At 39.7% G+C, this 27,241-nt stretch overlaps 1 protein-coding gene across 3 annotated transcripts in view; it reads left to right on the top strand.

Moving 5' to 3' along the window:
* GluClalpha (glycine receptor alpha 1) overlaps nt 1-27,241 on the top strand; it is a 76,824-nt gene that overhangs the window by 46,238 nt on the left and 3,345 nt on the right. For 2 of the 3 annotated variants that reach the window (XM_011070226.2, XM_011070223.2), the window contains exons 4-5: nt 3,374-3,441; nt 26,681-26,750. In XM_011070226.2, coding sequence (XP_011068528.1) covers nt 3,374-3,441; nt 26,681-26,750 — 138 coding nt within the window. Of the gene's footprint in view, nt 1-3,373; nt 3,442-11,195; nt 11,264-26,680; nt 26,751-27,241 lie in introns of all 3 variants that reach the window. The other variant, XM_011070224.2, reaches the window with a different exon arrangement.

Here is a 27,241-nt window from a genome sequence, read left to right as displayed (position 1 = left end):
TGTCGTTTGAGATAGGATCTAGTTTGGGGTGAGCACAATGGGTCACTACATTAGGGAGAATATTGCGCTATCCACATACCAGTATCCTTTGTGGTTGCGAATTAACTGTATCTTACGCGCAACGCGTCTCCCCTGCAAATCTGGGCTGAATACTAACTACTGTATATACGGCGGTAACGAGCGTAAGTGACTTGAAGAAGATTCATAACTGAAACAGGGATGGAAAAAAAAGAAGGGAAATACGCGAGCGTGAATGCTAGTAGAACTGAAGGGAATTTTGTTGCCGAATTATGAACTACCAGGTAATTAATCACGCCAGTCTGTCACACGGGTTAAGTTCGCTACAGTGGAAGAGAAGGAATTCGTCTTTTCAATCAAATCCGTATAAAGCTGGTCTAGATACGCCAATCATGCACATATAAATGCACGAAATGGATGAAATGTCAAGGAAACAGGCGAATATTGTCGTGTACAAATGAAATTTTGGCATCGAGGTTAAAATAATGAATGAAGATTGAATATCATTCTTAACGAGCTATCAAGGGCTCATATTATTTGGTGATTGAATGAAAACTTTTATATTAAGTTGCGTTAGAAATTTATTTGTACACACGTTATTTATCAATTAACTCTTTATAGAGCGGGCAATTTGGAACAGTTTTAACGCATTAATTAACGTGAAATTAAACGCGACATATTGTATATTTTGCAAAAACGATATTGCTTTTTTTTCCAGAGACTTTTATTTTTATTTCGCTTCATTTTTGTGCTGTATATATTTTGCGTGATTAAATTAAATCTTCTCAACACTGATTGATTTCGTAAAGTTGCAAGATAGCTCGAGTGCTTTTCAATTAAACAAATAGGGAGGATAAGATGTGCGTTGAGGGCGGTAAACATTAACCAAATAAAAACCGAATTGATTGAAACGCAATAGTAGAACGTGTGTACATATTTACATACGTTCGTGTTTGTATTACGGCTCGATCATTGTTCTACAATCGAAGGTTAACGGGTAAAGAGTGAGAGCACGGCTGCCTGTCGGAACAGGTGTTAACACATAATGGAAAGAGAGCCACGTAGATGCGAGACTGAGGATGAGAGAGAGAGGGAGAGAGAGAGAGAGGGACAAACATACACGCAGCATTGATTTGGCTGGAGTCCCTGGCTCGCGATCGGCATGCCGTCGAATGCAGTTATGGGATTTATACGTGGCCGGATTTGGCAGGCCGCGACCGGATTTTGTGTTGTACACCCGTCACGTGGACCGATGGGGATGACGGCACTAAATACGAATTTCGGTATAGAGAAATGTCTGTATTAGACGAGAGATGACATTAGTCGCGTATAATTAAGTCAGTCTATAAGATTGCCACATTCAAATTTTCGAAACTTACAGACTACAAAAACTCCAGATATTTCACTTGCGATTCTGGATGCGTACAGAAATATAAGTTAGTAAAATTGGAACAGTCAATTTCTAAGAACGTGAGCACGGACCTTTGCATAAAGTCTACAATGAAATTTTAATAAAAAAAAAAAAATTTAAGCCTTAAAAAGTTGATCAATCAGTCGAATGTGAGGAAAATCATCGACTATGGTATTCATAGTTCGTTTTTATTTCAAGACTGTCTTAAGTAATGTCTTAAGACGCTAATACGGCCCTCTGATTGATTCGTGACTTCTTAAGAGTGTGTTTAAGACAGTTTTGAATATAAGATCTGATTATGAATACTACTCTATGATTGATCAATTTCTTATGGCTTAAAGCTTAAATTTTACGTCTCAAAATCTCATTGTTGCTTTACGCATAACACATAAAGTACCCAATCAGAACTCTTCCTTTCATGAAATAGATTCTGATTGATCTCCTTATACATTATGCATTACGCATTATGCAAAAGTTTGTGTTCCGGCCCTAGGTTTACCGTAAGCCTTAAGCCGCAAGAAATTGACCAATCATAGTCGATTATTTCCTCACGTTCGACTGTGATGGGTCAATTTCTTACGGCTTAGAGTCTATCTAGACAATCTTGCAGAGCGTATAAATAAACGTATGCATAAAGAAAATTATCCAATCACATTTTTATTATAAAGACTTACGTACGATTGGATAATTTTCTTTATGCATAAATTTATGTAAGTTTGTTTAGATAGACTCTTAAAGCTTGCTGTAGATCGAGATTAGCTGGAGTCAAAGCAATATATCTTGAAGATTCCCTGAAACCCCGAACGCTCGTAATTATTTTTCGGACACTTTTGGAAAATTATCCCGGACATTCTAAAAAAAGAGGATTGTGGGGAGAAGAGAATGGATGGCAATCCTAAGTCAGTCGCGCACTGATAATTATCACTCCACAATCTTCATCATTCCTTGCCAAGCACTCTACAAAGCGAAACGCACACGTACTGCTTGGCACTCAGAATAATTTCACGCGAGCAAGTTCAGCCGCACTGTGACAGCCGACGGAAGAAACGCTTAAAACACTTTTGACGAATTTAACGTCTCGAAATATTCGCGAATATTCTTTTAGAATTCTTACACGCACATCGCACACGTTTGTATTATATAAAAAAATAAGCGATAATTGGCATATTATGCAAGATAATACACATATCTCACAGCCTAAGATTTACTTGATAATCTGCGCACCGCATTGCATTTCTCATCGAGCTGTCACGAGAGGTGAACGAAAACATTTATTATCATGAGATGTATGCCGTGAGATACGTGAATCGATTCAAGCTTAAATAATGCTCCAGATTAAAGTCCGCACGCGAGAGTCGTGCTCAGGTATGTAATTCACGTGAGTCACGATCTCGCAATTTGTTATCGCACCGTAATTAGGTGACGACAGGAAAAGGACACTTTTACACAATTTTCCTCGATGACAGCGCTACTCCGGTTTTTTTTTCCCCAAAGGATTTTCTTTCCCGAACAATTTCTTTCAAACAGTTTTTATGAATCGTTATACTTTGCGCCAATCTTTTCCCATGACTCCACGGATTTTTTTATATCTTGAATTCTTGAGGTATCACCCCAATAAATACGTGATAAACCCCGTGTTATCTCTGTAGCCAGTCCTCGAGGAAAATAGAGGTGATTACAGAATGGTCTCATCCCTCGAGTCTCTGACAGTATTCGCGCGAATCTCAATCGTGTTCGACGTAACTGATTTGATACCGACTCACTCTCGATTATTCCGCACCTGTCCTTCGAACAGCCCTGAATCGCATCGAGACTCGGTGGAACCGGTTAAATAAATAGACGACAAGCGCGGTAAAAGATAATGTCGGGCACATTCCAGTAGAGTATGTAAGCCACCAGAAATGCTGATTCACTAAAAGGGAGCTGTATTGTTTTTGCCCTTAGATGGGCCGGCCATTGTCCGGGTAAACCTGTTTGTGCGAAGCATTGCGACAATTAGTGACATCAAGATGGTAAGTATATATAAACGCTAATAACACAATCAAACAAAGCCTTTTGAAACCGCAATTGGCCGCAACTCGCCGTTTCTTCTCTTGCCGACGCGATTAACCCCTTTTCTTTATTTGTCTCTGTCACTTTGCAAAAACGCAGTAGGCGCAAAAGTAGGTTTAGGCGGTCTTGATCTCGAAAGTCAAAGAGTGTGTGTCCGTGTGTGTGTGCGTGTGTGTGTGTGTGTGTGTGTGTGTGTGTGCGCGCGTGTGTGTATGTGTGAGAAAGAAAGAGCGAAATCTCAGAGGGGAAAGAGAGAAAATCCAGCAGCAACCGGATGGCAGCGGTGAGAGCTCGATACTTCCTAGGAGAAACCAGGCAGGCTGGAAAAAGCGGTAGCAACAACACACGCAACATAGTAGAGAGCAGTAAACGTAGCAGAGTACCGGTCAGCAGCAGCATCTTGTCCTTCTTCACCCACGCTCTTTTGCTCCCCTAGCTCCACCCCTCCGCTCCACCCTCACTCCCTTCACCCCCATAGCCTTTTCGCCTCACCTCGCTACGCCACGCCTCGCCTCGCCTCGCCTCGCCTCGCTTCGCCTCGCCTCGCCTCGCCTCGCCTCGCCTCGCCTCACCTCACCTCACCTCACCTCACCTCACCTCACCTCACCTCACCTCACCTCACCTCACCTCACCTCGCCTCGCCTTGCCTTGCCTCGCCTCGCCTCGCCTCGCCTCGCCTCGCCTCGCCTCGTTGCTAGCTATCACCGCTAGCAGCCTTTTCTCGAGAGAACACCACATCCACACGAACCGACCGCAACCACCACTACCTTTGACCAAAGCGCCCGAGAAACCTCACCCCTGAAACTCTAGCACTCTATATAGTATAGACGCAGGCATGTGGCATTCCAGCTTATATAATACATTTTGCGTATGTTAGTTACGTCGCATTGGACGGACCATCGGATGGACGAGGAGTGGCCGAAAGAGCGACACCCAAATCGGGTTTGCGGGGATGCGATTACGTTCGGACGTACTTCCAACGTACCGACCACAGGTCGTTAGTTTTTTTTTCTTTTTATCACAGATAGTTAGTTAAAGATCAACACGGCCAAGCAGCGGTAACAGCCGCTCTGCCGGATTCATCTTTGACCATATCGCGTATCCCAATCTGAGTAACGCTACCGGAGAGAAATCCCATCCCAAAAGTAATTTTATTTCTCTCGATCTCCCTCGTTATTGCGGGGCGGGGCGAGCTGTATCGAGTTCCGAATATATGACACGCGGAACTAAAGTGACGTGTTACTCCACGAAGATTTTTCTAAGATAAAAAAAAAGGAAAGAAAAGGGATAAGAATTATACAGAGACTAGAATGTCCTTTAGACATCTGTCAGGCTTTTATGTTGTTTGGAAAACTCCTCGCAATGCTCGCAGTGGAGAGACACTTAACGCGATTTCGCGAAGGGACGATCGGCCGGCCCGTTGCACTCTGTCGAGAGAGAGTGCAGAGAGCGAAACTTGTGTTTCACAATAGGTAACGAGATTACATGTACCACCGCGGCCGCTCCGGGCCGCACGGAAATGCACGTCGAGAAGTTACGTCGGGAGTGCGTTCCGGCACTCTCGTTCGTTCCGTATCGCGTAGGAAGCGAACGTAGGTTTACCGTCAGGAAGGCCTTTTCGTGTTCGACCTCTTCTCTCGTGTAAAAGCACGCTTATCAGATCAAAGAGTGATTTCAAGGGACGATCGATCGGTCTAAAGTACTATACAGAGCGTTCCGGAACTCTCGATTTTAATTTTTCACTATCGTTGAAACTATCGATAGATTCGATGAGAGAGAACATTATTTATTCCAATATAAACTACGCTAAAACAGTAGAATATATTAATGTATTAATAAATTAAATAACGAAGGTGTATTAAATTTAGATTGTTCGATGTGTGCATGTGTGCGTGTATGTGTGTGTGTGTGTGTGTGCGAGTGAGTGTGTGTGCTAGATCGATCGATTGTGTATGCGTCTTGCGAAAATTCGCAAACGTTCCCTGCACATGACGTAAATAATTAAATTTCAAATGTCACCGTCGCCTCTGTAGCGGAAAGTTGTGTGTATTCCTCGTTTATTTCTTGCACAAAGAACATGTTGCTTACGTGTACAAGCGAGTCGATCCACTTTATGCCAATTGCTTTTCAACAAGGAAGAATTTATCAAAACTTGAGGACACTTAAATTCTACCCAGGTTCCGAACTTCGCCTTACTTGGGTATCCAATAACACGAGTATTGGTACCGTTCGATACTTTCGTAGGTGATAACAAAAGAAAAGTTCCTACGATGATAAAAGTCTAGCAAGAATCTTATTCTTAATAAGAAAAACTAAGCTAACTAATATATAGGATGTCTCACAACCATCGTACATCGTACAATACTTTTATATAAGCAGTTAAAGTTAGCTTACAATTCAAAAAATTTTTGCAGCCTCAACATTTTCGTATTAATATTTTTACTCTATTTTACTTTTAAAATACGCTGTGAAAGACAGTCTTTATACGGTGTGTTTATACGGTGGTTGTAAAACACCCCGTGTATTATAAAAATATTCAAATTAAACATATATAATTTTATACTTATAATTGCAGCTACATTTTGAAAATATTCTCGGGTTGGGTTATAAACTTTTGACTTTGCCGGTAACAAATATCTTTTCTTCTGCGCTCTCTAAGTGACTCAATGTCTCCGTAATAATTTCTAATAATAAACTGAATTATTTAAAAGTATTCAAGTAGAACAAAAAATAAACATCATTTATCCGCGTTGATAATTATAATCACACTATGACTCGATTTTGTAAATGCTAAAGATATCTTCTTCGTCAGAATATGACAATTTTTTCAAGTAAGTACTCGTTCTTACGCGCGGGACTGAAATGCGAGGACGCCTTGAACTTGGAGCTTTCGTGCTCGAAAAGCATTTGTAACATCCTGCTTTGCGCGTTTCGTGTAGCGAGATCACGGGTTTAAAAGTGGGCGGTATTAATGACACGACGACGACGGTAACGATGGTGACGATGACACGACGAAGACGAAAACGACGAAGACGACGACGACGACGACGACGACGAGCACTACGTGTCCGACGTCTTGTCCTGGTTCATGTAGGGCGGAATGGTACGCAAACACTCTGTATGGCTCAGGACGATACGGCTGGCTCGTTCATGCTGCTACAAACAAAGTTAGACTTCCAACGATGACGATAATGACATAACGAGGGAATGCATCCGCCGATCATGTGATACTGACGCCGACGTTCGCCGACGTTTAAACGCGGTTAAACGCGGTTAAATCATTGATAATGACGACATCGCCGCGAGCTTCTCTTCCGATAGCTGTCGATTATCCACCGGCTGTTTTCCTGACAGTCTATAGGACTTCTGATTGAAATAAGACGCAGTTCAATCTTCGCGAAGTTAGTTGGATCGATATAGATAGGTATGCAGATTAAAATTGGGACGACAGCTAACTTATTAATTCTTGTCGCCGTCCTTGCTGTGAATAATTTTGATATATCTAAAACTAACGAGTGTGCAACCTTCAGACGAAAGCATTTCGAAATATGATAGGACGATGAGAATAGTTTCCTGTGGAGGAACATTATTCTTGAAATAATTTATAAATTCTAGTCGAGAAATAAATCAGTTGTCAACCACGCGCGATTGAAATATCACTGCTTGCGGATTGCGTGTTATTCTGGCTCTCCTGTATAAATTTGTCACGCTTGCGCACATTTTCTATCCCGTGTGTGACGCCGATGGCATCTCATGGCGTCAATTCCTAATACTGTCAAATGTCGCGTAACTTCGACGATAATTGACGTGCGAAGGTGTTCAACGTCTCGCTGTTGACACGCCATCAACACGACGAACTCTGGCACGGAGTGTTCGCCAGAGGGGATCAAACAATACATCTTCGTGACGTCACATCCGCGTTATATTCGCCGTATTTTTTGTGCGTAAGCGTTCAAAGGACAGCCGCGGTCATCTCGCTTTGACACTAATCGGACCGTGATGGCGACATGGAAATTTTGTTCGATAATATCGCGCGGGAATCGCAAACAGGGGCGGCATTCCAGGTTTTCTATCGTCCCGAGCAAAGAAATCCCTTCTCGCCTCCCGTAGATAATATATCTTTTTTTTCCTTTCCATTTTTATTTGCGTCTACGGCGCACGTCAATTTTTTTTTTCGAAACTCCTTGTTTCGCGTAAAAAAGAGGAAGAGAGATGATGATCGAAACGTCACGCCGTTCAAGCAAACGAAGTTCCAGCCGTCCCTCGCGGCATGAATATTTTCATCGGGTTTACATCTCTCAACGATTTCGTTCTGTACGTTGTTCTGTATGGTTTTTCGACATTTTTATGCTTTAGGGTATTTTCGAACTAAAAAAAAAATGAAGTAAAATCCGTTCTGCAAATATATCGCTTCGGGTACATAAACTACGTAGCATCGTGCGCTTTGTCGGCTTTCCGAGTATCTGATTCATTCTCGAGATTGGCTGCGTTCGGTAAAAAAACAGCTTTGCAACTGTTGTAACATTTTTTCATTGATGAATCCAGAAATTTGTCTGGATGCCATTGGAGTATCATAAACAAAATTCTTTTTTAAGGTTGAATATGAAAAGATAAAATATTAAATTATTGTATTTACATTATTACTTTGAAAAAGTATTATTTAAATGTATAATTTACATAAAACATTTTATTTAAAATTATGTCAATATGGAAGAAAAATTATACGATAGAATCTATGTTTTTTATATCTGGGAGTCTCTTAAATTAAAAAATATTTTTGAAATGTTGTCGAAGTTGTGGTTAAAAACATTCCATTTCAGAAATATTAAAAATGGATATAATATTTTGTTAAAAATATTTTTAAAAAAGAAAATTCCCCGTGGATTCAAACCTTGACTGGTTTATATATTTAGATCCAGTGGAAGCGTTAAGGATAAGACCAGTCATACACGGAGAAAAATATTAAGTAATATTTGCTAGAATTCTGGTAAATTGAATTTTATTGAATTGGCAGGTTCATACAGAGACAGGCATCTACTTATGTAAAATTTACTTTACTTTTCTAGTACATTTTGTAAAGTAAATTTTATGCTATTGCAATTGGTAACTATCTCTTAATCTATAAATTACCATACATCTCAATAAAACTTACTTTATTGACAAATATTTTTTGCCTTAGTGCTGACAAAATTTATTTTATTGTACAATAAAAAAAATAAAGTTCATAAAGTTTTGATAGTTGTTCGTGTTTACAGTTCTTGAGAATAGTATAATTTATTTTGCTGTAAGTAATAACCATTTGAATGGACTATAATTGTAATGTCTTTTTTACCCTACATCTTCGATATTTTTACTAGACTTAGGGTAAATTTTTATAAGACTATTCAGGGTATAAAAAGAAAGATGTACTCTCTAAATTTCTTGGAGTAAAATCTCACTCTAAAAGAGTTAAAATATATATTGTCACTAAGGAAAAAGAGTGAAAAATTTGCACTCTTGAATAAGAATGGCAGATTTTCACTTTTGAAGTGAGATTAATTCCATAGGAAAAAAATCTCACTCCTTTTTTGATGAATTTCACTTCAAAAAAGAGTAAAAATCTGTCACTCTTATTCAAGAGAACAAATTTTTCACTCTTTTTCAATAATAGCAGTATTTTAACTCTTTCAGAATTTAAAGCATATAACATTGAACATAATGACGAATAGCAGTACTAAACGATCAATCAAATTTGAGCCCAAGTGTACTCAATTCATGCGTATAATATTGGAACGTCCAATCAAATTTGGTCTCTAATTCACTCTCCTGCTCATTCACGAAATGTTATACCTTAATTTTTTATATCATACATGAGACTATCCATTTTTCTCCGTATACTAAAGAATTTTACAAGTTGTCGAGCTGGCTTTATCTGCCGAATGCAGCCATTGGTTCAAATAATTCGACACTACCGAGGCACGTCGTCGAATACGTTCCAACAACAACGACGACGACGACGACGATGATGGCGCGGCGGCTGTCATCGATTTTTCATCGCGTTTCCGCTTATTCGATCTTTCATATTTCAACTGCTCGATTGTATACTGGTGCGCACAATTTATTTACCTTCCGTTGATCCGTATCTCGTGATTTGCGTGGTTCGTCCCGCGTGTATCGATTATTGCCGACGCCGGCTATTACCTCTGGGATCGTGCGACTATTTCGTGCGAGTAAATAGGCGGCTGCACGAGAGAAAATTCGTTTCACGGTATTCGTTTCGCACGACCGATATATTCCACGGAATAACGCTCGTGTCCCCCGCGCGTCATGCATTATTTCCGCGGCCGCGATTCCTCAATGACCGAAGCGTTTTCGCTATACCGCAGAAAAATCCGGTAAATCGATTCGAGGAATAACATGGCCGCGAAACGAAGAAAGCAAATAGTCGAGGAAAGACATGATTTATCAATATGGCTCCACCTGAACTTAATGAATGCGAATTCTTCTCTATACCAAGTTAGATGAGCCCGCGATTGTCCGCGTCATTATATTTGTTCAAAGTATCTCAACAATATAAAAAATGACGTTACTACGGTAAGTTGAATACAACGCCCCGCGATCACAGACACACTCTCTAAATTTAAATCAGTGGATAATTACTGATATCAGTGCCAAATGTGTCACTGGTAATCAGTGAACGAAATGTGAGATCTCTAACCTAGCTAACGTTTATGATGTGATCTAACTAATCTTGTTTTAGTGCATAAATTTAGTGAATGTAATATTAGAAGATTGTGAAATTAACATGCAAATATCAGTATTTTAATTATGCTCAAAATTTGCTTATTTTTTTCTTTTTTACGTTGAACTTTACTGATTATCCAGTGCCAAGTATTATAGCGATTGGATAATTAGTGACTATATCCACTGATTTAGATTTAGAGAACACGCATGTGCCTTTTTTATGTACTATACACAAGTAACAAATTATCTAATGCTGGGTGTTTCGTTATCACGTAATCCACCTGAATTCAATGAACACGAATTTTTCTCTCTATGCGATCGAACGTAGATCACTACGGAGGCTAAACGTTACTTAATCGGATGAGTCTCTTGAATGGACGAATTAGAAGCGAAGTGCTTCTTAACGCGAGCAATGTATTTCCGCGTTGCGCCAGAAACGTAATATAGACGTTATAAAAAACAAACGATTGAACGCGAAACGGTTTACTAAAACAGTGCTTTACATCGAAGTGCTTTAGGTCGAAGTTTACTGCCGCATTTTAAGATCATGGTTAAACTGTTTTTCTCTGTATATCGGAACGTTACATTTTAACGATGATAAACGCGCTGAAACGTCCGTCAGGCGTTAAATCAGATTTCGTTCGAACGTAACACAGGGGGCAAGGAAATGGCAACGGATAGTCGAAAGATAGTCTGAACGACGCTGGAAGATCGCCGGACTAATAAATGAGACCGTCGAACGAAAAAAAAAAAAAGAAAAAAAAAAAGAAAATAACAAATTCTAAAATTTTGAACAGACATAATGAATATCGAACAAATATAAGATATAAGCTACATTAAGCACATCTCACAACTCATCGTCAATCGCAGGTGATTCAGAAGGGGATCTAAGAATTTCATCATACCACACACACGCACACATCTCTACCTCGATGTATCTGATTGCTGCTCAACGATTGATTAATTTTGTTTGTTCTGTTTGCCATGTTAGATGGGCCCGCGGTTGTCCGCGTCAACATATTTGTTCGAAGTATCTCAAAAATAGATGACGTTACTATGGTAAGTTGAAAAAGAATGCAACGCCCCGTGATCACAGACACACACATGTGCCTTTTTTATATATACTATACACAAGTAACAGACTATCTAATGCTGGGTGTTTCGTTATCACGTATCACAGTCAGCGCCATTTACTATCAGCTACCATATACCTGGAAGGAGCTGTGTAAAATATACGTCGACGTAACGCACGACGACACGCGTATTGTCAACGCGTTCCTCGGCCACGCGCCTTTTCCTCGAATGCCGCGTGCGCTGCGGAGGTGTATAACGATCACATTACCGATATACGAAATCACGAGACACAGGGAATCCCATCGCTACCGGTGGATAGCCTGATCTATTCTCCGTCTTTCGGGCTGTAATTCAGAAAATTGCGGTATTCATCCCCTAAAAGTAGACTGCGATAATAGACGAACCTTTATTCGTTCGCTGAAGAAAATATGGTCAATTTTAATAAATATTTAGTTCGATATACTGCTAACTTAACGGTAAATAAATATTTGTTCGGCAAAAAGAATGATTGTTAGATCAAATAAATGTATCTTTATATTTAATAAAATTTAGTTGGCAATATTCAATGAAATATTTATTAAAATTGACTTTATACTTTTTCTCAGTGCCGAAACCGATTTAACTCGACTTCAATCTTACATGAGCAAAGATTTCACTCGAGGTTTGATTGTGGAAATATTTGGCGTTGAAAGCGAATATCAAGGAAAAATTGGACTCCGTGTTCGTCGGTGGAGTATCTTCCGACATCGATGGGAAATGCCTGTGCACACACACACACACACATACACATAGTTAATTTACTTGTTATCATTAAGTCGCTGTATAGTATCCTTCTAATGCCCTTTTTGATCTCACGATGTATAGACGACACATTTTTCAATCTACTTCTTTGTGTCTCTCTTCTCCTCTTCGTGCTAAACAACAAAACACCCGTTGCGTATCTTGAGGCCCGCTCTCGTGGCTCTTTTGTATCTCCACCTACCGTCATGTTCTCTACGTTAAGCAAGTATCTATTCTGTATGTCTATGAATGAGTTGAGACTTACGAATAGCACGACGCGCTCTTTACCGCCTTCGCCTTCGGTCGATATTAAACCATAGCTATTGCATATCAAACGCGCTTCTGTATCCTCGCGAAATTTAGATCATATGAGAATGAAAGGAAGTAATGAAGCAATATGATACTAACTCGCTGACATACATAGCTAATTATGCAGCAGACAATTAATCTAACCACATGCGCAGAACGTTATTTGATTTATCCGCGGAATAAGCTGCATCCCTCAGTGAAGAAAGTGTGAGGGTTGCAGAGTGAAAAAAAAAGTAAATAAATTGCCATTATCGAAACAATCACGTTTATAATTGTATAAGAATCAGATAACAGCAAAAATAATGCATAAATTTCCATTATATAATACTCGTCGGAACTTAATTATACCGAGGAATTATATTTCCATATATTAAATTGCTCCGAGATAGAGATGATTTTTCTTGTTTCCGACGTAGTCTCTCGTTCTTACAATAATCCGGGATTCGATACGATTTCTTTCTCTCCGATGATTTTTTCTTTTTCCCCTGTTTACTTAGCGTCGTGCTGTGCGTAATTATGAGATTCCATTAGAGTATATAGTATCGCTCTCACCCGCTGTTGTGTGGTAGATGATTTGATGGAGTTTCATCTCTCTTTTTGACTTGTTTCGATTATGTTTATTCGCGTTGATTTTTTTAATGCAAAGTATATATATATATATACATACATAAAACATGTACACGCTGCCTCGCAAAATACAGCAGACACGTATATACTACACACGTCATTCTATCTTCCTCTCTCTCTCTCTCTCTCTCTCTCTCTCTCTCTCTCTCTCTCATCTATTCTTCATTTTTTAGCCATACATCTCTTTTTTCATCTTCTCTTTTTCTCTTTTTTTTTGCAATATTACACACATTGATCATTTTACTTATTAGATATGAGTACATACATATGCGCAATGTAACACTATGTATATCATTTATATATATATAATAGAAGACATCTGCCTACACATATGTACATATATTACCAGATGTATCGTTGACTTATTCTTTAATTCTTTACTGCACCGTGCGACAACACACTCGCTAAGGCATTCTCGTGCTGCTACATCTCTGCGGTAGTGTGCAACCCTTTTTATCTCATTCTTGGTAATGACTTCTTTTTTTTTCCTGATTGCTACCAGAAAACAGTAACTGTAACCAGTACGCCGTATAACCCAGTTAAGCCTATCTATATGAAAATTAAACACTTACGTGCTCTATATATCCGAGGGAACGATCTCGGTAAACGAAACCCCTTTGTAATCGTTGCGGAAATGACTCGAAGGCGCAAGTCACGTCGGCAGTGTAATCAGCAGTGCGTATCAACGACCAATGCAATTTAATTGCAAGGATAAATTTTTCAACAGCCGCATTGCGCGCAAGCCGAGAGATTTACATTCAGGACACGGTTCATTTCTCTCCGAGTTTTCGTGCTTGCGTATATATCTAGGTGCAGGCTCTCGTCTACTATTTATCAAGGGAGAGTAGGGCAGAACGTCGTAATATCTTCCATCGAGAGCAACGCGAGACTTAAATAAATAATCCAGAATTATAATTGCAAATACATTCCGTGAGTAAACGTAATGGATTTTTTGTCCCCGATTAACTTTTTACTTATATTTTTGTCGTCGAGTTTACCTTGAGTTTTCCTTCGGCTCGCGACCAAGTAGTGCGACCAAGCGGTCTGGTCGGTATACTTTTAGAACAATGAGGAATGCGAAGCGCACGTTTGGCAAATACGCTTATTTAGCAGGAAATAGCCCGGGGATTGCCGCGAACAACGCGACAAGTTCTTGAGCAAGAACAGCGGCGGCTGCGAGATATTGTGCTGCCGTGACAGAGTTGGGGATTAACCGCGAATTGCCAATTGCGACGACGACGACAACGACGACGACGACGACGATGACGACGACGACGACGACGACGACGACGACGACGACGACGTCGTGGAGGCAGTGTAATTAGACAGGCCTGGTACCAATTAATTATACACGGGGCTGGCGACGACGCGAAAGGCGACTTTGTCGTTCGGGGTCTCGTTATAGAGCTCCAATTTCCAGAGCGCGTTTTCACCGAAGCGAGTCCCACTTTGAACCGCATTCGTTTACCGATCGATCTCCGTGATTAACCCACCGCCGTTTGCAGACCGCCGTTTAAATATTCACACGCTAAGTGCGAGAAAAGATGATGACATTTAAAAATTTATCGGCCACGTCAAGGCATGTGTGTGTATGTGTATGTAAAATGTATGCAGAATGTATGTGTATCCGCCATAATTTATTTAGCACACGATATATACCGGCACATGGATTACTAAAGAAGGCAGCTGTACTACCTGTAGTTCTATTTTCTAAAATATACGCGCTGTAATAATAATATAAATTTATTATTGGAAATTTATATACGATGATAATATTACGTAAGAATTTAATTATGATATAAAGACCATAACAATATTTTCTGTAGGAGTTTAAAATTAGCAGCTTTGAAGTACATTTATGTGAACAGATGCTATCGATATATATACTCTATTACGCGTGCTTTTTCTTCTCTAAAGTGGTGTTGGGTTAATCGCGATGGATCTTGGATCCATATCTCCGTAGTTAAGCATCATATGGCCGTCTCTTTATTAGTGGTACTCGGATGTTGCCGCTCTTGAAGCTCACTTCATTGGCGCCGATATCCTTACCACTTATAACGCGGAATAGATATTAGATGACTCGATAAAGAAGATATAGAGAAAGTTTGATTGACGAATAAAAAAGAGACTCTTTGAAGGGCTATTTTTACATATACATATAAATATAATTAGAGAACAAATATAAGCAAATGTCTATGACAATTGTTGAAGCAGAAATAATCATAAAAATTAATTTTTATGATATTTTTTACGTTATTTCAATAATTTTCATAAATATTTACATATTTATTTTTGCATACTTTAATTAGCTTTTATCTCTTTACTGCAAGGAGATACAGAATTTCGCGATATTGTCATCGCGAGCGAGGATAGAATTATTTTTGAAAGCTTGTTACATCCAGTTTGACTGCATTTAATTGTTTACAAGCGCCAGCAGGAAGATTAACTTAATCCTTTAATGTGACTTCAAAATAGCGTGCTGCATCTCATCCCTTTTATGTTAATTTCTCTATGTTGTAAACTGCAATTTATGTTTCAGAACGTGTATTTGTAGAAAAGAAATATATAAAATCTAGTTTATGTGTCACTAATCCGGGGAAAGAGTGGGGAAGATGGCTTTCCATCACGTTCAAATTTCGAAATACATAAAACGATCGTTCTCCAGTAATCCACGATTGTCCAGTAAATCTCACCGGAGCGGCAATATCCGAGACCCGCTTATTAGATTACGAGAGTTTATAATGCAACTGCAATGCGCCGATTAGCAACACAAAACATTTCCTAATTTGCCCGGTGCTTAATAAAGCCCGGGTCATTTTGATCCAGGCGACATTCCGGAAAATAGGAAATTTACTGTCACACTTCCAAAATATGGCAGTTTCTCGTTCGCTTGATTTGTTTCTACGTTCTCTGTCTACGACAATGATAAAAAAAAAAAATATATATATATATATATATATATATATATATATATACCATGCCTTGATCCTGAACGCGCGAGCTTATGTTGTCTAGTTGTAAGAATTTTACTTCAATACGAATGAATACGAGTTTTCTGAGATTGTCATGCTTTTCTGAAACAAACGTTAATGAACGCGGGATCGATGGGATCTGTGACTTTTCAACAGTTCGTTAAAACCAGATGCTGCTTTAACAATCAACATTTAGCAAACGTCGGCGGAGCGAAAAGAATTGTATTTCAGGGCTTGTCAAAGATTTAATGGACATTCCGTTAAATCGATACGTTCTTTCTTTCATAATAGGTACGTCCACCTTTTCCCACACAACGTCACACAACACACGCTAAGCGACTCCATCTGCGTTCAGACTCCCTCTCACTTTATATATATTTTTCCTCTGACTTTTCAATTATCGAACTTCTCTTTCATCTTATTGATGGATATTATCCGTACATTTGAACCATTAACTCATTTTGTAATTTGTAAACAAAAGCGATAAAGTATGTGCAGCTTTTCGTTGAAAATATATCGAATACCTTTTGTATAAATAGCCAAGTTAAATTATTCGGTATTTGCAAAATTAAGAGGTGCAAGGCATGATATATAATTTTTATAACACAAACTCGATAACTGATATGAAAATATAATCTATATTTTACATGTTTATGTACGATGCAAAAATGCAGAAAAGTCCTGTTAATAAATTCATCTGCTATTTGCTCCTTCGTGGTATCGATTAAATCACTCCCTTCGATCGAGCTGATAAAATATTACCGCGAATTACCGTTACATTATTGATACTTTTCCCACTATTTAGCACAAGAAAGGTGTTCCATTGACAGTCACGAAAGACGTCAGGATTACACGAGATCGAGATCGAGAGATCTTGATTCTGGATAAAGCGACATTGGGTATACAGAGTCGCGCGCGATTTCTGCTTCTTGAAAGTAAGATCTAGCATATATATAAAATTGTGATTCGCTATCGCCACATCTTACTGCCCATTACTGATTATCTCATCGCGAAAACGACATAGACAAACACGAACATGGCAATGGGATTCTAGGATCCTCTCCTAGGTGTTTCTAATTCCCATGCCGCGCAACCGCTTCGAAGACGATGACGACGACGAAGGTGTGCCTCGCGTGTCCGAGAGCAGCGTCCACGAGAGAAGCGAAAGATGCGAGAAGTCGCGACAATCAGGCCCCTTCAAAGGTCTCAAAGGTCGACCTCCGGTGGAGACACCTGGTCAGGCCCATTACGGAGGGCGGGAACAAACGGCCGTCGAAGGCGAATGATGGGACCACGATTAACTCCGATTCACTCCGAAAGCCCGCAGTAGAACGCATTTCTTTTTCCAGTATTTCGGATGTCCTCGCAGCATCCGAATGTAGAAGCTCCTTCAGAATGTCGCCTTGCATGTACCTTACAAAGAAACGTTCTACATTGCAAAAGTGATATCAGAAATCTAACGTTACCAACCGAAAATTCACGTTTGAAATAAGTATTCTAGATAGTCAAATCTTGGGATTTTACAGATTCTGTACCCGACTTGGGCCGGAATATGTTTAGCCATTTCAACTTGGACACAAATATCTCGAGAACAATGTATTTTTGAAAAACATGTTTCAAATAAAAGTTGTAAGGTTTGAAAGGGACTTAGATGAGTATTTAAATTTTGAGTTCAGGTGGGCCAGTCCTCGTCAAATTCTACAACTTTTATTGAAACATTTTTTTTTCAGTAATGCATTCTCAAGGTACTTTGTGTCTAAGTTAAAATGATCAAACAAGTCGGATACAGAATTCATAGAATCCCAAGATTTAACCATCTAGGATACTTATTTTAAATCTTTCAATTGATAACGTCAATTTTCTGATACCATGTTTGCAATGTAACACATTTCCTTGTCAGATACATCTATTTTCATGTCTGTTGTTCTTCCTTCTTCTCATGGGTTTATTATTTCACTGTTCATGCGTTTCCTCGAATTTCTCGAATAGAACCTTTGGAATACCCTGATATTATTCGACTTCTTTTTAAATTCAGACGGTGTCTGTATCACTCGTCGTACACCGGATTACACGCAAAGCGACAGCTGAAGCATTCTGCATTCGATGTGCTACGCGTAGGCACCGAACACATATGCACGTCGACTTTATTCCTTACCTGTATTATATCTTATGGGATTTGTTTACACTTGGCGAAGCGCACGGATCAATAATCGTCGCTTTTAGCGCTGGATATTACTCCGTTTTTCGCTCCTGTAAGAGATCGCACAGCAAAGGATACCGTCATCCGCAAGTCCAAAATCGATCTTACTCCACATTAGCTCTCAAGACGAGTTTTTTTTTTCTTTTCGTCTTTTTTTTTTTCTCGACCGCAGTAAATCCGTAGTTTTCACAAGATCCGCTAGTTATTTGCGTGAGGTATTAATCGAGCCGTGGGACACAGAAGAAGAGAAGCTGACACGCTCGCTAAATCGCTGCAGTATAGTTCGCCCCATCGCATCACCCCATGCCATTTAAATGTCGTAGCGCGTAGCGTGTTTATTTAAATTTTATATCGATCTCACGATATCTCTGCTCATCTCCAAACTCTCTTACGCTTTTTTATACAATACATATTGGATCCGCGTAACGAGATATGCGACCTGTGCCTCGCGGCAAGATAATGGAAGGTCTCTTGTCCTCTCGGAGGAGTGTTTCAAACTGATTAAAAACTGAAATAAAACGATATTTCAAGTGTCATCCGTAAAAATTAATCGTCCGAGAACGAGCACGTATTACGAGTATGACACTTTATCGGGAGTTTGATTTAGTCATAACGATTTTTCGAAAATACACCGAACGTACGTAGTGCGGTTTGTCGTGATTTTATCGCGGGGCACAGAAGTGCATGATGATAATGCTCTGTCGTTTTGTCCATTCGCTCGGATGCGTATATCGTACGATCGACGGAAGCGACATTCGCGATTAATCCATTATTTATTAACGTTCGATTCCATTGCCGCGTGCGACACGTGCGTTCGAGAGAATCGACGAGTCTCAGAATCATCTTGTCACGATGCCTCTATCATTTACCGCGCCTCCTTTCCCGCATTCTCCTCCTCCTCCTCTCATTCATTAATGATCCACCCACACCGCAAATTATATTACCCCGGTAAATTAAAATGAAAGCGAAAGCGAATTAATCAAAGCAAAAAAAAGAAAAAAAAGAAAAAAAAAGAAATAAGCAAAGAAAATACAAAGCCCAGCGATCCTCGGTTCACGGCGACCGATTTAATTAATCGATTTCTTTTGTTCTGTTCCGGTCGACGTGTTAGATGGCCCGACAAATGTGAAGGTCAACATCTTTCTCCGCTCTATCAGCAAAATAGATGATTATAATATGGTGAGTGCAATATACAAGTAATCATCAACAAGGCCTACAGTCTGTATATCCTCACATATTGTGTACAATTATATTAAAACGTCACGTGTATATGATGCCGTAAGATTTGCACTTCTCTGTACTTGTATCTGTATTACGTGTATATGTATACGTATATATGCATATATATATTATCAGTCTCGTCTCCCGCGCGCGTGACATCTCTGCACACGTACATACGTATTATACATGTATATGCATACTCTCGTGCGTCGCGCTGACAATGGATGTGTGCTAATCGCACCTCGTTGATTTTTCTCGATGTCATTAACTGTCATGTTAAGTCTATATACATACATATTATACAGGCCGTCCCGGCTTTATCGTGCCCGGGATCGATGCATGGAGTTTTTGGCTGAATTCAGGAGTCGGTCTCTTCTTCAAAGGAAAGAGAGAAGGAAGGAGAAACGGATTGGCGATATCGAAATCTTAATGCGCAAATTCTATGTCGCAAGGGAATACGACACATGGATGATAACCCATCTGTCGTTTTGATTCAACAGACTCGAGTGTATTCGAACATTGAAATTAATCGAGAGAGATTTTCGTTAAGGAGAAATCGACTTGGGATTGGCTGAAGAATCCGCGGTGACAAAGCACGGTGAAGCTGTCGCTGAAGCTCTAGATGTACCAAAGTAGCGCAAAGGTCCTTCATTTTCGACCAATACCTCCATTTTGTATCAATAATACTAAGCGCTTGTTGGACTAGGTCGAAAATGGCGATATGGTCGAAACAGCCAATAGAAAAGTTGTCGGTATTTCGGCTCGGATAAAAGGATTGCGCTACTTTGGTACATCTAGAGCTTTAGCTGTGTCGCGCCTGCAGGGTACGATCAGTAATTTGTCTGTTGCTGTATAGGATGCTTTCCATTTGATGACACAAGTCGGTGCGAACGTCGTTCTGCCTTTCTTGACATTCAGGGAGTAACGAGATAGAACGACGCTTTGTGTTGATCTACGTCACCGAGTGAAAAGCACCCGTACTGATCGTACGAACGTTCGATTGACTGTACGTTGCAACCACGTCTTGTGCCTTGTTGGAACCTTTGGCTATAGAGAGACTGACCGACGTGTGCCCGCGTGAGCGGCGAAGGACAATCGTTCGCAAGTTCAATTCAAAATGCGTTCCGAGACACGTTGCGGGGCCTCAGGTTTGCTCGCCGAACAGACGAGAGATAGTAAGCTCGATATACACGCGCACACGCACACGCCCACGCACACGCACACGCACACGCACATTCACATGCACACGCACGCGTGTCTCTGCCTCGTTGGTTGCAAATGCGAACGATGTCTGCACGGAGAGAATTATCTTTTAAAATTACCCTGAAAATATAATAATTGTGGTACAATATAATATTTTAAAGATTTTTATTATACACTTCAGTAAAATTGATTAAACTTATTTTATACTTTATTATAGCTTTATTAATGAATGGGAGAGAGATTTACGTTAAAATTCCTCGAAATACAACGTTGTTCCACGACTATCATATTTTCAGGGTATAAAGTCTAAGAAAAAAATTCTCTCCGTGTGGAGGTCGTCAAAGTTAAGTGGCCCAAAGTGGAACAAGAAAGTCAAAACGATGTCAATTCGACGTGTTATTGTTCGAATTTATGTTTTTTTTTTTTTTTATCATAATTCGGTCAATGTGACATTATTTTGACTTCTTGTTCTCTATGAATGGGTTTCGCACGATTCCTTGGAATTCTGTGTCAAGATGAGAGTAGGCAACCGATACTCTTCAGTCGCGCGAGACTGGAGGGCGATCTTTGTTACTTACTCAAAGCTATGTATAACACATCTTTTGTCGGAGAGGGATATTTATATCCCAACGATAGGCGGAAAAATGAATACGAGCGATAAACTTCACATGAATATATACGAGCGATAAATTTCACATGGTTCAACGCATTACAGAGTTCTTGATATTACGGTAATCATTGCCATTCTTTTGTTGATTCGCATTGATATACGTCGGACACGATTTCGGGTGGAAACTCCATCATAAATGACGTCCAGTCGAATTCTTCTCGACATTCGCGATTCGAGCATTGATTTTTCTATTTTCCCAGCCGTCGCGCGAAACTCGTCGAGATAATTGGCATTCTGTTTCGACGAATCAGAGACTCGTTACGCTTTACACGCCAGTATCACACGATAAAAAAAACAAAAACGATATTTGTTCACATATCCCTCTTCCTATTTTCGCTATTCGGACATCATTCGCTCGTAATCATTAAACTACGGAATAAATATTATATTCATCGGAATCGTTACGCGTTGAAGGTATTGCAAGAAAAAAAATCGGTTGTTCAATTTTAGGCCCTGCAAGAATCGTCCCTTTTTGTCGTCTTTTTTCGTCTTCTTCTTTCGCTTCTCTCTCTCTCTCTCTCTCTCTCTCTCTCTCTCTCTCTCTCTCTCCCCCCCTTCCTCCCTCTTTTTCTGTCTCCTTTATTTCTTTCATTCTGTATCACGTTCTCATAAGTACGGATACGTTCGGCATCGCTTATCCTGACAAATATTTGTCGACTGAATGAGCACATCATTGCGCTTAGGAATAAATCCAAGAGGGATGGGAAGGAAATTCGCGTGGGAATAATGCGGCTGTTAGAATTTTCATTGCGAGCGAATATATCGGAGACGGTAATGGCGAGACGAGGATATAAGCGCGTCAAGACGGAAGATCGTAACCCGTTCTCCGTAAAGAGCGCACGAAGAAAGCGCATTGTATATGCGCATCGTTTAAGTGGCGCTTACAGTGAGATTTTAGGGCGTAAAACTCAAGCTTGAGCCTTAAAAGCTATAAGAAATTGACCAGTCAATCGAGTGTGAGAAGAATAATCGACTACGGCCGGTACTTTCATAGTCGATTCTTATCTCAAGACCGTCTTAAATAATGTTTTAAAACGCTAATATGGCTCTTTGATTGGTTCGTGACACATTCAAGAACTTAAGACGATCTTGATTATAAGAACTAACTATGAATGGTCAATTTCTTACGATTTAAGGCATAAATCTCAAATTTTACGTCTCAAGATCTTAAGTTTTAAATTTTAAGTCATAAGAAATTAATATCGGTCAAGTGAAAAGAACAATTGGCTATGATTGGTCAGTTTCTTATGGCTCAGGATTTAAAGCTGAAGTTCTACGCTTTAAAATCTCATTGTAGACGCTGCGAAACAAAATTTAACACGTGAGGCTGCTCATCGGCGAGGAAAACGGAATACGGACGAATCGCCGAGCAAGCTGATTGGCAGTATTGGCTCCGAAATCTCGTGGAACCCTCTGTGACCTACACAAAACTTCGAAACAATGCCTGACGACGGCGAGTCGGAAGTCCCGATTGAAGTTAAAAATCCCGAAGGGAGCTTCTCCGATGTGATCAAGGAAATTAGTAGAGCAAATTTGTGTGAAGGACGTGATGTGAAAACTTTTAACTTTAATTGAATTTTCTTTCCGGCCATATATATGTCTTTACATACATATATATATATATAATGTATATCCCATCTTATCTTTCACCTAGCAATAATGTATTTTTTATATTTCAATGTTTCCCTTCCGCGATTCATTCTTGACATTCATAATCATCGAGTTAATTATAGAATTACATTGTAACAATATAAAAAAATGAGAGAGATCAACTTTAATAACAACTATTAAATATTACGCCGTTCTTTTCTCGGATAGCGAGTCGAAAAGAGATAAAAGTCAGAGCAATAATGACACGGTCCATAGAGGGTTCGCGAGCGTTATTTTTCGCGACACATCCCACTATCCCATTGCCATCAGGACAATTGCCGGAACAACAGAGTGACAATATATAATACTTTCTTACTCGCTAAAAACGACCCGTTTCGCAAGGGGGATCGAGAGAGACTCGACTCGACCAATTAACCTTTTGTCGCCTCGCGATAATCGAGTTGTGCTTCTCTACCCGTGTAAGTGCATCTGCACTCCAGACACGTTTAAATATCTCGTGCGATTTCCCAAGGGAAGATGGGAGGGGGGGTGGGGAGTGGGAGGGACAGTAACAAATCGCCGTTTCCGCGTTAATTACGGACCTCGCGAGAAAAAGGAGCACTCATTTCGTCGAGCGGCCGGCTTAAACGGCAAATATATCGCCCTGAGCGCGCGTAACTCGAGAATTTTGCCCGTAAGAAAGGTAGAGATAGCGATGACTGTCGTTCGTTAAAAGGTAAGAGCCAGGGAAAAATTACGAGCCAGCTGTTACCGCGCGCAACAGCTTCCGGTAGCCTGCAACGGTAGCCTGAAATATCGGAGGCTGTCTTTATCTTTATCTTACGGTCGCAGGATCGGCAGGATCGTTTCTCTTCGACGTAAATTCGAGGGCTGCATTGCGGTTACCCTCCCCATTTTTCTCTTCCCTTTTTTTAAATATATATATATAGAACACTTTGATGATTTTTTGGATGCTTTGCATTTGTCATTGTGTAGCATAAAATTGAGATATTTTACTGTGTGCTAGATCTTATGCGTCAGGATTATGTATGAAATCCCCCTCGACGTGTTGTCGCTGTGCTATTGGTATTTATTATATATAATTTCACGTCATCATCGTAAGTACGCTCGATGATACGACACATTCGATTATTCGTTATTCCACGTATATATATATATATATATATGACATAATATTATTTAAAAAAATGTTTAATAGGTTGCAAAAAATATATATATATCAATTCTCTAATGATCGCATATATTTATTTCGTTTCGTACAATTTATGATTCAAGCAGTTGGCTTAGAAAGGCGATTTAGGTTTCCACGAAGATGTTACCGCAAGAACATTGCGATGATTTACTAGTAATTTCTATCCTCCACTTTAATCAAATCGAGTGTGAAAAAGTCTCCCCGCCAATGGCAATTTCTTCAGTCGGTGTCATAGAATTTTTGTGTAAGGTGCATACATTTGAAAGAAACAACTCGATTTCCCGTTCGTCGAAATCTTCCTCCGACACACGATAGACAAATCTCCATAACGTCGTTTTATGCGCACAAGATATATTTCTCATACGTACGGATACAAAAGCGACAATCGCTTTTATCTCGAGAGATGCGAAAATCGCGAGTGCATGTCGTATAATCGCGGTAGTATTGCACACGATACCTGTCCCAAGGAAAGCTCGTCGTTCGTGTTACACGGGAAGGAATAAGTACCTTGAAGTACAAACGGGCATCCACGCAAACGTGTTTAGCGTATTTTATTTCTTTGTGAGTGATGTATTATACTAGAAAAAAAAAACACCGCGGGTTGTGGAAAAGAAAAAAAATTAAAGAAAAGGAAAAATAGAACGAACGAAAGCTTGAAAAGAGAGTGACCGGTAAATCCTCGTTTGGCGGTATGTTCCTCAATTTTTCAGAAACTTTCCGCCGATATTAGATGCTTGCGAATACGGCCGAGTCGCTAAAAAGTTAACGACGGAACAAAACCATCGGACGAGTTAGAAGCGGAGGAAAGCGAAGAAGAGCGAAACACACACGAGTGTGAGCTCTGGCACACTTTAAAGTGAAAACTAATACCGCAAGCCGACAGGGAAAAAGAAGTTAGATAAAAAAAAAGGAGAAGGGCCAACGGGATGGTTTTTCACGTTAAAAAACATTTGTAGAGTGAAACTGCACTGCACCGAGCGTGGAGGATAGACGAAAATTGGCGGTCGGTAGGTCGAGGGAAACAAGGAGGAAGGAAGAAAGTATTTAAAAGAAAAGAAAAAATAGAAAGGAAAAGAAATGTGTATTTGCGAGAGCACTCCCTTTTACCCCCTTCTGAAATAGGAAACAGGGCACACAGGACTTCGCACGCCGGCGCAGAAATGGTCGCAGGCGAGCTGGAGAACACGAGAACACCGTGAGCGAAACTGCATGCGTTTCTCTTTTATACCGCTAACAGATTGCGCAATAGATGCCCGAGACATTTCTGGCATTTGATCTGATTACATCTGGTAGGTCCTCGGTGTTCGCTTTTGCATGGCCCTTATTGACCCCACCGCCCCCCATTTCCTTGGCTGCGCCAGTGTTATTCGGAGCATTTGACGACAGATCGGCTACATTGATGTCCCGTCGATGCTTGTAACGCCCTCGAGTCGCATGATCGCTTTACCGCGGAAAAACGTCCCCGGATACGTTTTAATAATTCATTTCGATCCGGGAATTTTCGTCTTCCCGGGACGCTTTTCCCACCGCTACCGATATATAACATCTCCGGTCTTCTGTTCCATATTTCTCGACACACACATTACCAAGTGATAGATAGTCGTCACGGATTGACGCGTGTTGTACGTCGCTCAGGTGCAACTTGATGAAATGACGTCCTTCCACCTAAATGCATCAGTTCGATCCGTGACGAGTTAACTTATCGACATGCGCGATTACGCCAAGGCAGATTAATGTCGCAGATATGGATCAATAGGCACGAATGTTACTGACCTCGTTAATCTACTGTGATTAAAATCTCTTTCTGAAACATTATTTACATTAATTTTTATATCTCGCTGTAATTTGATCATTTTATTATGCGACGCAAAATATAATTCGCGTGATATGATATCAGACTTAGTGCTTCTTTTTTTGAGAAAAATTAAATGAAAGCTAAAACGATGTCAAAATATTCGACCTATACGAGAATACAGCTCTTAACGTAAAATTGAAATCCATATCTGTGTGATCACTTTTTTTTTATGGTAAGAATATTGACAACCAGTTTGGCGTTGCACGTTCCAGAGTGGCGATAATATTATCTATAGATAGAAAGAAATTCTCTTTGTGTTACGAGGTGTTTGAATAATTGCTTTTTATAGGTGCGAGATTTTTATCGAATAATATACATCTATATATAAAGAGGAAAGAAAAAGATTACATTTTTTTTTAATTCAACTTTCTTTTATGTTTTATTAGATTTTACTTGTCGCATTGAAATATTATACCGGTATTCGTTCTCGGGAACTGATCATTATTGAATTAAAAATACAATTGTAATTATAATTAAAACTCTTCATTAAATGCGGAGTTATCATTTACGCGAAGCTATTTTCTTCGTTCTCTTCACAAAGACTTCACTGCTATAAATACTATTATAAATACTATTTGATTCGAGATGAATTTAGACTTCTGTTACTGTTTATTTCGTTACGCACGTTTCTTTATGTTTCTTACGAAACTTAATAATTAGAAAGACTATCGCTTACTAAGAAGAGAAAAGAATAATTCTTTACATTACTCGCTGCCATAACGCGCGACGCTGTTTAATCGTATTTATTCTTCTTCTCTCCAGGAATACTCCGTACAATTAACATTTCGGGAACAATGGTTGGATGAGAGATTACGGTTTAATGACTTCGGAGGTACGTAAAGTTCATAATAGTATTTTATAACTGATTTTCAGTTTGAAATTTCTACGCTTCCGGTATTGATGTTTCGACGCTGATAAAAGTCACGATGCGATAAAACGGGAGCAATAATAATATAACAGTCATGCAATGCGTGTACAATGCCGTGTCACATACAAGAATAATATAAGAATAATAATTTTAAAGGTGAAATATATTCCCCGTAACTGCACAGGTTGCAATATGGAAAAAATGAAAAAATCCGATCAAAGTTCATCCTTCTTTTATTTTCCATAAATGCCAAAGTATCTTCATGCAGTAACATCACACAAACGCGATATTTTGCGGTCAAACGGGAAAAGTTCGGACGCACAAAGAGCGTTTATACCTACACTTTTTTTTTTTCATATTGCAATTATATCGTGCCTCAAAGGGCGAGTCGTAACATTTTATTCGCTCGCGCTGGTCGTTACGCAAATTTAATAGCGGCTATTTTTATCAACCCT

The sequence above is a fragment of the Acromyrmex echinatior genome, chromosome 7, assembly GCF_024713525.1.
Source record: "Acromyrmex echinatior isolate Ae372 chromosome 7, ASM2471352v2, whole genome shotgun sequence".
NCBI lineage: Eukaryota > Metazoa > Arthropoda > Insecta > Hymenoptera > Formicidae > Acromyrmex > Acromyrmex echinatior.
The sequence above is the reverse complement of the archived record's forward strand: the minus strand, read 5'-3'. Positions and strand labels throughout refer to the sequence as shown.